We start from the raw sequence: 12,780 nt of genomic DNA on the forward strand, positions 1-12,780 counted from the left end.
AAATGTCAGAGCTGAGATGGGGAGATTTTTGTTAGGGGAAGGTTATTAACGGCCATGGAACCCAGGTGGGCAGATAGAGTTAGGAAACAGATCTATAGAACAGCAGAAAAGACTTGGGGAGCTGAACAGCCATCTCCCATTCCGGACAGGATTGAGGGGCTGAATGGCCTCCTCCTGTCCCTGTGGCCTGGGGGTGTGTCCCCACCTCCAGCAGAGTCACATGCTTAAAGGAACAGGGGTGGGAGACTTCACACTGACCCTCTCCTTCCCCATTGGACACCCAAAGATCCAGGCAAAACCCAGCAAACTACCGCTCTGAGTGGTAACTGGGAGGAGAGTGGGGCCTTTCTACTGTCCCCCACCGAGACACCGAAATGACACCTCTCAAAGGTCCACCAGCCCCTTTCCAGTATCGCAGTGGACACACCCTGAATGGGAGAGCAATCGCACACCTCTCTGCCTCAGGGGGTGGGGAGGGTCAATACACCGATACAGAATCCCCGGCCTGTGCTGAGTGAGGCAGTGCTGTGCTGGGGAATACCTGGAGACGGGCTGAACGGCCTCCTGCTCCTCTCGGTTATGGATCTGCTGGTTCACCCTGTCGCCGTGCAGTGTGACGTACTCAGTCAGGTGTTTATGTTGTGACAGCTCCACTTGCAGCTCCTGCAGGTCACACAACAATACATTAGTGCCGAGGGAGAAGGGGAGAGAATGTTCCGATATGGCCAACTGATTATCAAAACGGTCAAGTCCACAGGTTACTCACTGTGAGCGTCCGACTTTCAGGAGTTGAAATCGACCCTGCCTCTCTCCCAGCCGCTCCTCTCAGCTCAGTTACTAAACCCTCGCTGTAATCAGCACTGCTCTGACTTCACCCAGAGGTAAACAGCACTGGCAACAAAACTAACCATACAGACGCTGAACTGTTTGACCCTGCGTTTAATCTACACTAAAAGCACTCTCTCTGACATCGCTCCCTCACACATACCGGCACCATTAGCAGACACTGGGCAGCTCAATCAGCAAGTCATATTGTTCAAGCACAGTCCAGGCTCTTCACCAATTGTTCGAGATCAACATCCCAAGTGTAGTTTTTAAATATGTTAGACCGATAACCCTCCAACAGTGCAGCACTCCCTCAGTACTGACCCTCCAACAGTGCAGCACTCCCTCAGTACTGACCCTCCAACAGTGCAGCACTCCCTCAGTACAGCCGCTCCGACAGTGCAGCACTCCCTCAGTACTGACCCTCTGACAGTGCCACACTCCCTCAGCACAGCCACTATGACAGTGCAGCACTCCCTCAGTACAGCCGCTCTGACAGTGCCGCACTCCCTCAGTACTGACCCTCTGACAGTGCAGCACTCCCTCAGTAATGACCCTCTGACAGTGCAGCGCTCCCTCAGTACTGACCCTCCAACAGTGCAGCGCTCCCTCAGTACTGACCCTCCAACAGTGCGGCACTCCCTCAGTACTGACCCTCCGACAGTGTGGCACTCCCTCAGTACTGACCCTCCGACAGTGCAGTGCCCCCTCAGTACTGACCCTCCGACAGTGCAGCGCTCCCTCAGTACTGACCCTCCGACAGTGCAGCGCTCCCTCAGTACTGACCCTCCAACAGTGCGGCACTCCCTCAGTACTGACCCTCCGACAGTGTGGCACTCCCTCAGTACTGACCCTCCGACAGTGCAGTGCCCCCTCAGTACTGACCCTCCGACAGTGCAGCGCCCCCTCAGTACTGACCCTCCGACAGTGCAGCGCCCCCTCAGTACTGACCCTCTGACAATGCAGCACTGTCTCAGTACTGACCCTCTGACAGTGCACCACTCCCTCAGTACTGACCCTCCGACAGTGCACCACTCCCTCAGTACTGACCCTCCGACAGTGCGGCACTCCCTCAGTACTGACCCTCCGACAGTGCGGCGCTCCCTCACCACTGACCCTCCGACAGTGCAGCACTCCCTCAGTACTGACCCTCCGACAGTGCAGCACTCCCTCAGTACTGACCCTCTGACTGTGCAGCACTCCCTCAGTACTGACCCTCCGTCAGTGCAGCACTCCCGCAGTACTGACCCTCTGACAGTGCAACACTCCCGCAGTACTGACCCTCTGAGAGTGGGCACTCCCTCAGTACCGACCCTCCGACAGGGCAGCGCTCCCTCAATACTGACCCTCCGACAGTGCGGCGCCCCCTCAGTACTGACCCTCTGACGGTGCAGCACCCCCTCAGTTTTGACCCTCCGACAGCAGTTCACTCCCTCAGTTTTGACCCTCCGACAGCAGTTCACTCCCTCAGTGCATTCACTCCTTTCACTACCAGTGCTCAGTGACAGCATTGTCTACCGCTTACAAATTGCACCGCAGCAACTTGTTGAGTCTCCTTCGACAGCACCTTCCAAACTCCTGACTTTTACCAAATGGAGAAATTACTTCACTCAGAGGGTTGTGAATCTTTAGAATTCTCGACCCTAGAGGGTTGTGGATGCTCCATTGTGGAATATTATGAAGATTGAGATAGGCAGATTTCTGGTCTCTCAGTGAATCAAGGGATATGTGGAGTGAGCAGAGAAGTCGCGTTGAAACTGAAGATCTGCCAGGATCATACTGAATGGCGGTGGAGGGCTGTACGGACTACTCCTGCTCCAATTTCTTGTCTAGAAGGACAAGGGCAGAAGACACATGGGGACACCACCACCTGGAAGTTCCCCTCCAAGCCACTCACCGTCCTGACTTGGAAATATATCACCGTTCCTTCACTGTCGTTGGGTCAAAATCCTGGAACTCCCTCCCTAACAGCACTGTGGGTGTACCTACACCACATGGGCTGCAGCGGTTCAAGAAGGCAGCTCACCACCACCTTCTGAAGGGCAGTTAGGGATGGGCAATATGCCAGCAATGCTCACCTCCCATGAATGGATGATTTAAAAAAAAATCAGCTTCCCCTTAAATGTATCTGTACTATTCACCTCAACCACAGCCTGTGGGAGTGAGTTCCACATTCTCACCACTCTCTGGGTAAAGAAGTTTCTCCTGAATTTCCCAACTTGTATTTATGGCCCCGATTCTGGACACCCCTCGAAGCAGAAACATCTTCTCTACATCTAACCTATCGAAACTCTTTCAAAATTTTAAAGACCTCAATCAGTCTCCTCTTTACTAGAGAAAAATGACACAACCTGTTCAATCTTTCTTGTGAGTTCTAATCTCCCAGTATTGGTATCGTACGTGTCAATCTTTATGTGCATTTTCTCCACTGCCTCTATAATCCTTTCTCTAACATCGGGGCCAGAATTGAGGACGGAATTGTTACCTTCTGTTGCTGTAGGCTATCCTGTCTCGAAAGCCTGGGTTTTTTAGTGGGCAAGGTTGGCTGACCAGTGGTCAGTGGAGGGCAGGAAGTCCCATTGGCTGATGTGGTCCCTTTGGTCTGTGCTTCCTGTGTCAAGTAAGCAAATCGTTAGGATTGACCACATATATGATCAGCAGAACCGACAATGATTCTCCAGATATAGAATAATTCTGGACATCCAATGCTGTGTGAAGTAAGATGGTGAACAAGCTCCCTGGACCTTGGCAATGCTACAATGCCTAGAAACTCATCCATTTATCTCTCATAATCTCCCCCCATCAGTCATGGAATCTTACAGTGCAGAAGGTGGTCATTTGGCCCATCATGTCTGTGCTGGTTCCTTCAAAGACCTTCCCTCTCTTTCTACATATCCCCTGCACGTTTATCCTTTTAAAATGTTTATCCAATTCCCTTTTGAAAGTTTCAATTGAATCTGTTTCCACCGCCCTTTCAGTCAGCGCATTTCCGTTCACAACAACACACTGTGGAAAAACAATTGTCATGTCACCTCTGGTTCTTTTGCCAATCACCTTCTTTCGATGTTCCCTCTCACCTCCTCATTTACTCTCGAGAAACCACTTATAATTTTGAAGATCTCTATTAAATCTGTCTTTAGCCTTCTCTGCTCTAAGGAAAACAATCCCAGCTTCTCCAGTCTCTCCACGTTAACTGAAGTCCCTCATCCCTGATACCACCCGAGTAAATCTCCTCTGTACCATCTCTAAGGCCTTGCCATCCTCCCGAAAAAGTGTGATGCCCAGAATTGTACACAATACTCCAGATTATTATATACAATAAACCAGTGATTTATAAAGTTTTGCACAACTTCCTTGTTTTATACTCAATGGTCAATTATAAAGCCAGATTAAATGGATGGGGAGAGTGTACATAGGCTATGGGAGGAGGTTAAATGGGTGGATCAAGTCCATGATCGGCTGAGGTTTGAGGTGGGGAGGTGGTGGTTTATGGAGTAGGGTGGAATAACTTTCTTTAACAGGGAAGAAATAAATGTAGAGGAGAGATTACAAGTGTTAAACTAGTTCTGCTCAGGAATGCCAGTGACACTCAGCACTGTCTCACAGGCTAACCCAAAAGGAGGAATGGGCTCCCCAGCTGTGCAATCACATCACCAGGGTAACCAGTGGCAACTAGTGGCAATAGCAGATTTCAATGATCCATTTATAAACTGGTTGAACAAGGAATAGGAAGAGGAGATGGGAAGGACCCAAGAACCAATTAACAAAGCAATCAATAACCGCTCCTTAATTCAGCACAGAGGAGGTTCTATCTTGTATTAAGTGTTTCACTAATGAGTTGTTACCAGTGGGTGACAGAGGGAGCTCACTGGCTGTGGGATTCACTCTCACTGTTAATGATTCAGGCAGAAACTATGTCAATATTCAACAAGGAATTGGATGAGTGGATAAAAGGATATGAGAATAGGATAAGAAAATGTGATTGGGGCTATTTTCTTGCATAGATAGTAAGTGCCAATGTAGACTGGCTGGGCTGAATGGCCTGTTTGCATGTTGTAACTTCAATGTTTATGAAGATGGGCCAGGATTCAGGATACTTGTACATTGGGGCTACACTGGCAAAATGCTAAGTTTGCAGAGACCTCAAGGCTGTTAAATGGGACACTTACAAAAGAATCCTGAAGGAAACTCTTTCGAGTTATCAACAGTCACAGATTGCAACTCTTTCGAGTACAATCACAGTTCTTGGTTTCCGGGAGTGGGACATGAACCCACAACCCTCTGATTCAAAGGCGAGGGTGCTATGAACTGAGCCACAGCTGACACCTCAGAATCCTGAAGGAACCTGCATTTAATTAGCACCTTCCTAATCTCAGGATATCCTAAAGCACTTTATAGCCAGTTAAGTGCTTTTGAAGTGTAACTGTTGTTTTAATGTAGAGTAACTTTTTTTCTAAATATTTACTGTGTGAAAATGATTAAACTGCCCAATTATGTGACCATAATTTTGGATTCTGCTTCCGTGGTCTGTGTAAATTACAGTTTCCATGTTCTTTTGTTGATACAGTCTTAGAATTACAACTTTCCATTACTGCCTCTCCAACTGGTGGAATGTTTTTGCGAGATTTACCACAACAACTTGGATTTGTGTAACATCACAAGACACTTAACATGTGCAATATTAAAAAGAACATTATTGAGTCACAGGAGATCTGGGGACAGGTGATCAAAAGATTAAACAAAGAGAGAGGTTTTAAGGTGGAGAGGTTTAGGGAATCCCAGAGCTTGGCTCCCGAGCAGCTGAACGCACGGCACCAATGGTGGAGGGATTCAAATCAGGGCTGCTCGAGAGGCCGGAATTGGAAGAGGGCAGGTATCCTGGAAGGTTGTAGGCATAGAGGAGGTGACAGAGATAGGGAGGGGAGAGGCCAGGGGAGGGATTTGGGGGGTGTTGTTGGACTGCAGCCAGTATGGCCAAGCAAGCACAGGGGTGATGGGCAAAAGAGATTAGGAGCTTTCCAATGTGCTGAAGCTTACGGAAGATAGGAAGCCAACCAGGAGAGCACTGGAATAGTCAAATTGGAATGGTTAGAGGTCCAGGCGGGGACTTGAGTTCAAATCCCATCACGGCAGATGGGGGAATTGAAATTCAATTAATAGACCTGGAATATAAAGCTACTGTCAGTAATGGTGACCATGAAACTACCATCGATTGTCATTAAAAACCCAATTAGTTCACTAATGTCCTTTAGGGAAGGAAATCTGCCGTCCTTACCTGGTCTGACCTACATGTGACTCCAGACTCACAGCAATGTGGTTGATTCTTAACTGCCGCCCCTGAAATGGCCTAGCAAGCCACTCAGCTCAAGGGCAATTAGGGATGGGCAACAAACGTGGGCCTTGACAGCGACACCCGCATCCCGTGAAAGGATAAAGGGAAAAAGTCTGGAGGTAACAAAGACATGGAGGAGAGTTTCAGCAGCAGATGAGCTGAGACAGGGTCAGAGTCGAGTGATGTTACACAGGTGAAAGTTGCCGATCTTGGTGAGGGTATGTGGTCAGTGATGCTGAGGGTATGTGGTTGGAAACTCACCTCAGGATCAAACACAATGTCAAACTTGCGACCGGTTTACTCAGCTTAAGACAGATGAGGGATGGAAACGACGGTCAGGAAATGGGGTTTCTGACAAGAGCAATAAACATGGGCTTCAGTCTTCCCAATGTTTAGGAGGAAGACATTTCTGCTCCTCCAAGATTGGAAGTCAGTCAAGAAATGTGACAAACTGGATAATGGAGGGGTCCGAGGAGGTGGTGGTAAAATAGTGCTGAGTGTTGGCCGTGTACACGTGGACCCTGATGATGTCACCGAAGGACACGCGAGGGGCAGGAGAAGCCATGGCTGGTGATCCTTCGGTTACAATCAGATAAACAAGAATAGAACCGAGCTGGGGAGAGATGGTCTGGTCAATCGTGCAGACAGGTCATTTCATTTCTGTTTAATTGTTAAGCTGTTTGTCAGATCTTTTACTGCATTAATGAAAAGAGACCCAGTTTCTCTGGTTCCTCCTGTGGCTAAAACCCTTCATCCCTGGGATGGTCTGAGTGAAATCTTCTGCAATCTCTCCATAGCCTTTAGATCCTTCCTAAAATAGGGTTCCTAATATTCGAACTGTGTTTTGTACAGTTTTACAGAGGACACTTTTGTTTAGTTTATAATGTTCAAATTTATCAAAGCTATGATCCTATTTAATTATTTGTCATCATATTAACTTGTCCTCCCACATTTAAAGACTTGTGGAGCTGAGTCTCTCGGTCTCTTTACTCCTCCAATCCTTTTAAAGTTTCATCATTTCTGTATATTTCTATTCTCAAATTCTGTTCTCTCTATTAAAGTTCATCACATTAGGAGGTAATGGGATACAGAGAATATACATTAGGGCACAGTATCATGTGGGAGATATAATGAAGTGGGATACAGGGGATGAACACTGGGTACGGTGGAATATAGGCATGATGTACAGAGAATATGCAAAGCAGAATATTGAATTATATAGTGAGATACAGAGGAGATACACACTGGGTGGGGGGATGAGAGAGGTACACTCTGGGGGCAGAGAAAATGATGAGATACATGCAGGGGGTTGGGGGGGGAGACAGAATGGGAAAGTTTGGGGTATGTGGAATGCTGGGAATACAGAGGAGCGCACTATGGAACAGAAGCTGCTGATCTGAGTGTATGTGGGTGTTAGACTGTGGATTATAACACTCTGACTATACCTGCTCCTCACTCTGTATCTCTTGTAGTTTAGTCTGGAATGTCACCAGGCTGCATTTTAACGTCCCCAGACGGAGTGAGAGTAACTCGAGCTCATGCGAGAGAGGTCCACTTCCCTCCTGACCTGCCTGTGCCAACTGCGAGATCTTCTGTTCAATCTCCAGCAGCATCCTCTGCAAAGTGGGGGCAGAAAGGAAAGAGAGACTTTTATTTTTACAGCACTTTTCACAACCTCTGAACATCCCAGAGCACTTTACAGTCAATCAGATATGTTTAAGTCTAATGACTGTTGCAACGTAGGAAATGCAGCAGCCAGGCTGTGCACAGCAAGCTCCCAAAACCAGCTATGTGGTAATCTGTCTTTGTGATGTTTACTGAAGGGTAAATATTGGCCAGGGCAACGGAGAGAACTCTCCTGATCTTCTTCGGAATGGTGCCATTGGATCTTTCCACCCACCTGCGAGGGCAGACAGGCCTTGTTCTAATGTCTCGTCTGAAAGATGGCACCTTGGGCAATGCAGCACTCCCTCAGTACTGCACTGGTGTGTCGGGCAATTTGTGCTCGAGTCTCTGGAGTGGGACATATGACCTTCTGACTCAGACATGAGAGAGCTAGTCACTGACTCACAGCCGACATGAGAGAGACGGCAGCAGGGAGAGAGAGAGAATATTCGGATGTTGGAGTTCATGCTGGCATGTGTCACACTCAGACACGAGATAATGAACAGTCAGTAACATAATGTTCTTTTTGGACCGAGTGATTGTGTCTTTATTCCCTTGGCAAACCTTTCCCCATCCTCCTGCTTGGGGAATTCTGAGTTCAAGGATCAATTTTTCAGTGCAATGCAAGGCTTTAATGTAAACCAACAAACAGTGCATCTAAAGGAGCTGATTAGACACCACGGTTACTTTAATAGCTCAAGTTGTGTAGCAGCAGCAAGGGACTGAAAAATGAATTCAATAAGAACACAATGTTTTGTGAACTGCTAATATAATCGCTCTGTATTTTTCCCAGAAACTATTACCAGACAGGAGCTCTGGGCCAACAGAAATTAATTCTTTAGGCATTCTATTAAATTGACCTTTCCATCATGTTTAAATAAGTATCCACTTATTTCCCTCCTCTCTGTCTCTAAAAGCCCCACTGTTGAAATGCGGTAGAAAGAATTATGAGGCAGACCTCCTGAATGGACATGCACAAGGTTCAGTTTAACGGAACCTGCAGCAAATCCTGATCTGTGCACAGGTAGAAACTCAAATATCCTCAATGTCAGAGAGGGCAGTCACAGAGAGAGAGAGAGTGAAAGGCAAAGACAGATAGATAAAGACAGAGAAACAGCTAAGAGGCAGAGGCACAGAGCGAGAGGAAATCAAAGAAAGAACGATGGAGATGAAGAAAATCGAGGGGAGAGAGAGGGGCTGACAGGGCAAGAGACAGAGCTAGTTTGTGTGATGAGAGCAGAAGTGAAACAGACAGATGGAGTTTAAATTATGTTTCAATGAACTGAATATTTTTAAGCAATAATGTACAAGGTGCTGGTGATCTTGAGAATTAAGATTTTTTTTAAAATGCCGAAAGATTTTTATCCATTCATGGGAAATTGGGAAATGAGGGCCACTAGTAAAGGTCAGGATTTATTGCCCATCCCTAATTGCCCATCCCTAATTGCCCTTGAGAAGGTGGTGGTGAGCTGCCTTCTTGAACCACTGCAGTCCATGTGGTGTAGGTACACCCACAGTGCTGTTAGGGAGAGAGTTCCAGGATTTTGACCCAGCGACAGTGAAGGAACGGTGATATATTTCCAAGTCAGGATGGTGAGTGACTTGGAGGGGAACTTCCAGGTGGTGGTGTTCCCATCTGCCTGCTGCCTTTGTCCTTATAGGTCTTAGAGGTCAAGGGTTTGGAATATGTTGTCGAAGGAGCATTGGTGAGTTGCTGCAGTGCATCTTGTAGATGGTACACACACTGCTGCTACTGTGCGTCGGTGGTAGAGGGAGTGAATGTTTGTGGATGTGGTGCCTATCAAGTGAGCTGCTTTGTCCTGGACGGTGTCGAGCTTCTTGAGTGTTGTGGGAGCTGTATTCATCCAGGCAAGTGGAGAGTATTCCATCACACTCCTGAATTGCACCTTGTAGATGGTGGACAGGCTTTGGGGGGTCAGGGGGTGAGTTACTTATCGCAATATTCCCAGCCTCTGACCTGCTCTTGTAGCCACAGTATTTATATGGCTAGTCCAGTTCAGTTTCTGGTCAATGGTAACCCCCAGGATGTTGATAGTGGAGGATTCAGTCATGGTAATACCATTGAACGTCAAGGGCCGTTGGTTAGATTCTTTCTTGTTGGAGATGGTCATTGCCTGGCACTTGTGTGGCGTGAATGTTACTTGCCACTTGTCAGCCCAAGCCTGGATATTGTCCAGGTCTTGCTGCATTTGGACATGGACTGCTTCAGTATCTGAGGAGTTGCAAATGGTGCTGAACATTGTGCAATCATCAGCGAACATCCCCACTTCTGACCTTATGATGAAAGGAAGGTCATTGATGAAGCTGCTGAAGATGATTGGGCCGAGGACACTACCCTGAGGAACTCCTGCAGTGATGTCCTGGAGCTGAGATGACTGACCTCCAACAATCACAACCATCTTCCTCATGCTAGGTATGACTCCAACCAGTGGAGAGTTTTCCCCTCGATTCCCATTGACTCCAGTTTTGCTAGGGCTCCTTGATGCCACACTCGGTGAAATACTGCCTTGATATTAAGGGCAATTACTCACACCTTACCTCTTGAGTTCAGTTCTCTCTTATCCACGTTTGGACCAAGGCTGCAATGGAGGTCAGGAGCTGAGTGGCCCTGGCAGAATCTTGACTCTTGTGTGATGCTGTCATGGCCGACCATCACTCCGACACTCCTCATGTGAGTTTCACACACGCACCAGTCAGCACCCCTCCCCGATACCTTGTCTTCATGTTTCAGGCAGCTCACACACACACCCCATCTATCACTCTCTCTTTACACTGTTCCCTATCTCCATAGCCGTCTGTATTAACTGTGTCAGGGGCCAATAGCTGTTGCTGTGCGTGTTTATTTTTAGATTTTAATTTTCACATTTCCTATTCTCCAAGTTGTTGATTCTGGGTGGTTGGCGAGGAGGGGATAAGGGGTTACGTTATTCCTGAGCTGCGCTAAGATGTCAGTTGTTGCTGTGTTGATGTAAGGGTGTCTAACCCTCCGGCCGTTAAAAACGAATCTGCACTCTCCGCTGTGAGCCAGCAGCAAAAAAACAACCATTGCACCAACAAAACAAGTGTGGGTTTTCTTCATTTTTCTCTTTAAGGACTTTAGTTCATTAGTTCTAAAAATATGAGGGAAGGGAAATAAACAGCTGTTCAAGTGACAGTCAAGAACCATTCAATTGTGGAGAAATGCCACTGTCGGCTTTCAAACCGGCTGGGGAAGGTGGGGCATCGTGAAGACGGACAGGTCAGGCAACCAATGGGAGGGACCGCTTGAGGTAGGAGGACATGTGATCAAACCTCTAGGAGCACGTCCAATCAGACTTTGGAACCCAAGTACCATCTGGTTCTAATCTAATCTATTTTAACATTCTTAAAATCAAGCTTCTGGTCACCTGCCCTAATATTTCTTTATCAAATAACAGTGGAGACTGAGCCATGTAATGTGCCTGGGCTATTTGGCCACGTTAAAAGCGCTCTATAAATGCAAAGTGCTGCTGGTGATCAAATGCCACATGATCAATCCTCCAGGAATACATCCAATGAGAGTTGGTAACCCTGAGCTACCGACTAGTTTAATGAATACAATATAACTGCAGCTCTGTTTGAACCTGTACTTGTTTAAATATTAACTTGAGTCACTGGCTCAATCTCATGTATAAGAACAAACAGCCTGCACAGGGTGTATGTGAGTTTCTAATCATCGCAGGCAGCAAATCCTATGTAAACAGACTGTCACAGGCTGGCTGAGAAGCCGGATCTAGCTGCTGTGCCCCCCTCCCCCTCTCTTTCTTTTGAGCGGTCATTCTGGACTTTACTGGACCAGAAAAGAGAGCTGGCTGGACCTGATTGCATCCCACAAACGGTGAGGGGAAAGGGAGAGGTACCGAACTGTGACTCGAAACTTAGCACTGAAATGAGGTGGGAGAGAGAGAGAGAGTTTATACTAACAGGGATGGACTCCACAGCAAGAGTGCCACCTGGATACTGACCTTTCACCCTTGTCTCTCACCTGATAGTGATGGAGCACCAAGTCCATGATCCTGGAGATTTTATGCGGGAAAAGGCATGTTGAACTTTGACCCTTGTCTCTCACCTGACTCCAGTGAAGCAGGCCGTTGCCAATCCATTTGGGAAAACCATGTGGGAGTCAGGGATGGGTGGGTGATGAATGGAGTGGGAAGAGATACAAGAGGAGAGGAGGGGTGGAGGTGTGAGGAGGGAGGGTGATGTGGGGAGGGGAGTCGGTGAGTGAGTGGGAATAGGGTTGGGGGTGGTGGGGCAGGTTTGGGCTGCTGCAGGGTTGGGAGGCTGGGTGATAAGTTGGGGCCCCTGAAAGGAGGGTGGGGTGCTGGGAGAGGGGTGGGGAAAGGTAACTGCACCCAGCCATCACCCACGAACGCTCACTTGTGACTGTTGTAGATGCTCCTCCACATCCCGCTGCATCTCCCAGTCCCCGCCACTCACTCCCAGCAACTCCTGGGCCGTATCCAACCAACGCTCCAGTGCCGCAGCGCGGTCCCAGCAGACACTGAGATCCTCCGGCAGCTGTGAGGGAGAGACAAAGACCGGGATGGGTGGATGGGGGAGGAGGGAGAGAGGGGGAGAGTGGAGGAGGAAATGGATGAGAGAGAGAGAGAGAGAGAGAGAGAGGAAAAGGTGAGCAAGATGAAGAGGGGAGGGAGGGGAAGGGCGAGAGGAAGAGTGTGAGGGGAGAGAGGAGAGATGGGGTGAGGGGCAGGGAGAGAGAAGGGGAGAGAGAGAGAATTAGTGGGTAGCAGAGGGTGGGAGGAAGGATGGGATGGGGAGAGGAGGAGAATTGAGATTGGGAGCAAGGCAGAGGGAGGATCAAGGGAGAGAATGTGAGAGGGAGAGGACAGAGTGTGAGGGAAGGGGAGAGAGAGAGGAAGAGATTGAGGGAGGGAGCGGGATGGAGGGATTGAAAT

General features: G+C 48.2%; 1 protein-coding gene across 1 annotated transcript in view; it reads right to left on the minus strand.

The window, feature by feature from the left end:
• Positions 1 to 541: 541 nt before the first annotated feature.
• Positions 542 to 12,780, minus strand: part of LOC144676407 (nesprin-2-like) — a gene marked incomplete at both ends in the record, with an annotated part of 72,492 nt that continues 60,253 nt past the window's right edge. The window contains 4 exons of the mRNA XM_078536827.1: positions 542 to 663; positions 3,311 to 3,436; positions 7,603 to 7,773; positions 12,242 to 12,382. Coding sequence (XP_078392953.1) covers positions 542 to 663; positions 3,311 to 3,436; positions 7,603 to 7,773; positions 12,242 to 12,382 — 560 coding nt within the window. The remainder of the gene's footprint in view (positions 664 to 3,310; positions 3,437 to 7,602; positions 7,774 to 12,241; positions 12,383 to 12,780) is intronic.

Source organism: Cetorhinus maximus, unplaced genomic scaffold (assembly GCF_964194155.1).
Source record: "Cetorhinus maximus unplaced genomic scaffold, sCetMax3.hap1.1 HAP1_SCAFFOLD_1571, whole genome shotgun sequence".
Lineage (NCBI taxonomy): Eukaryota > Metazoa > Chordata > Chondrichthyes > Lamniformes > Cetorhinidae > Cetorhinus > Cetorhinus maximus.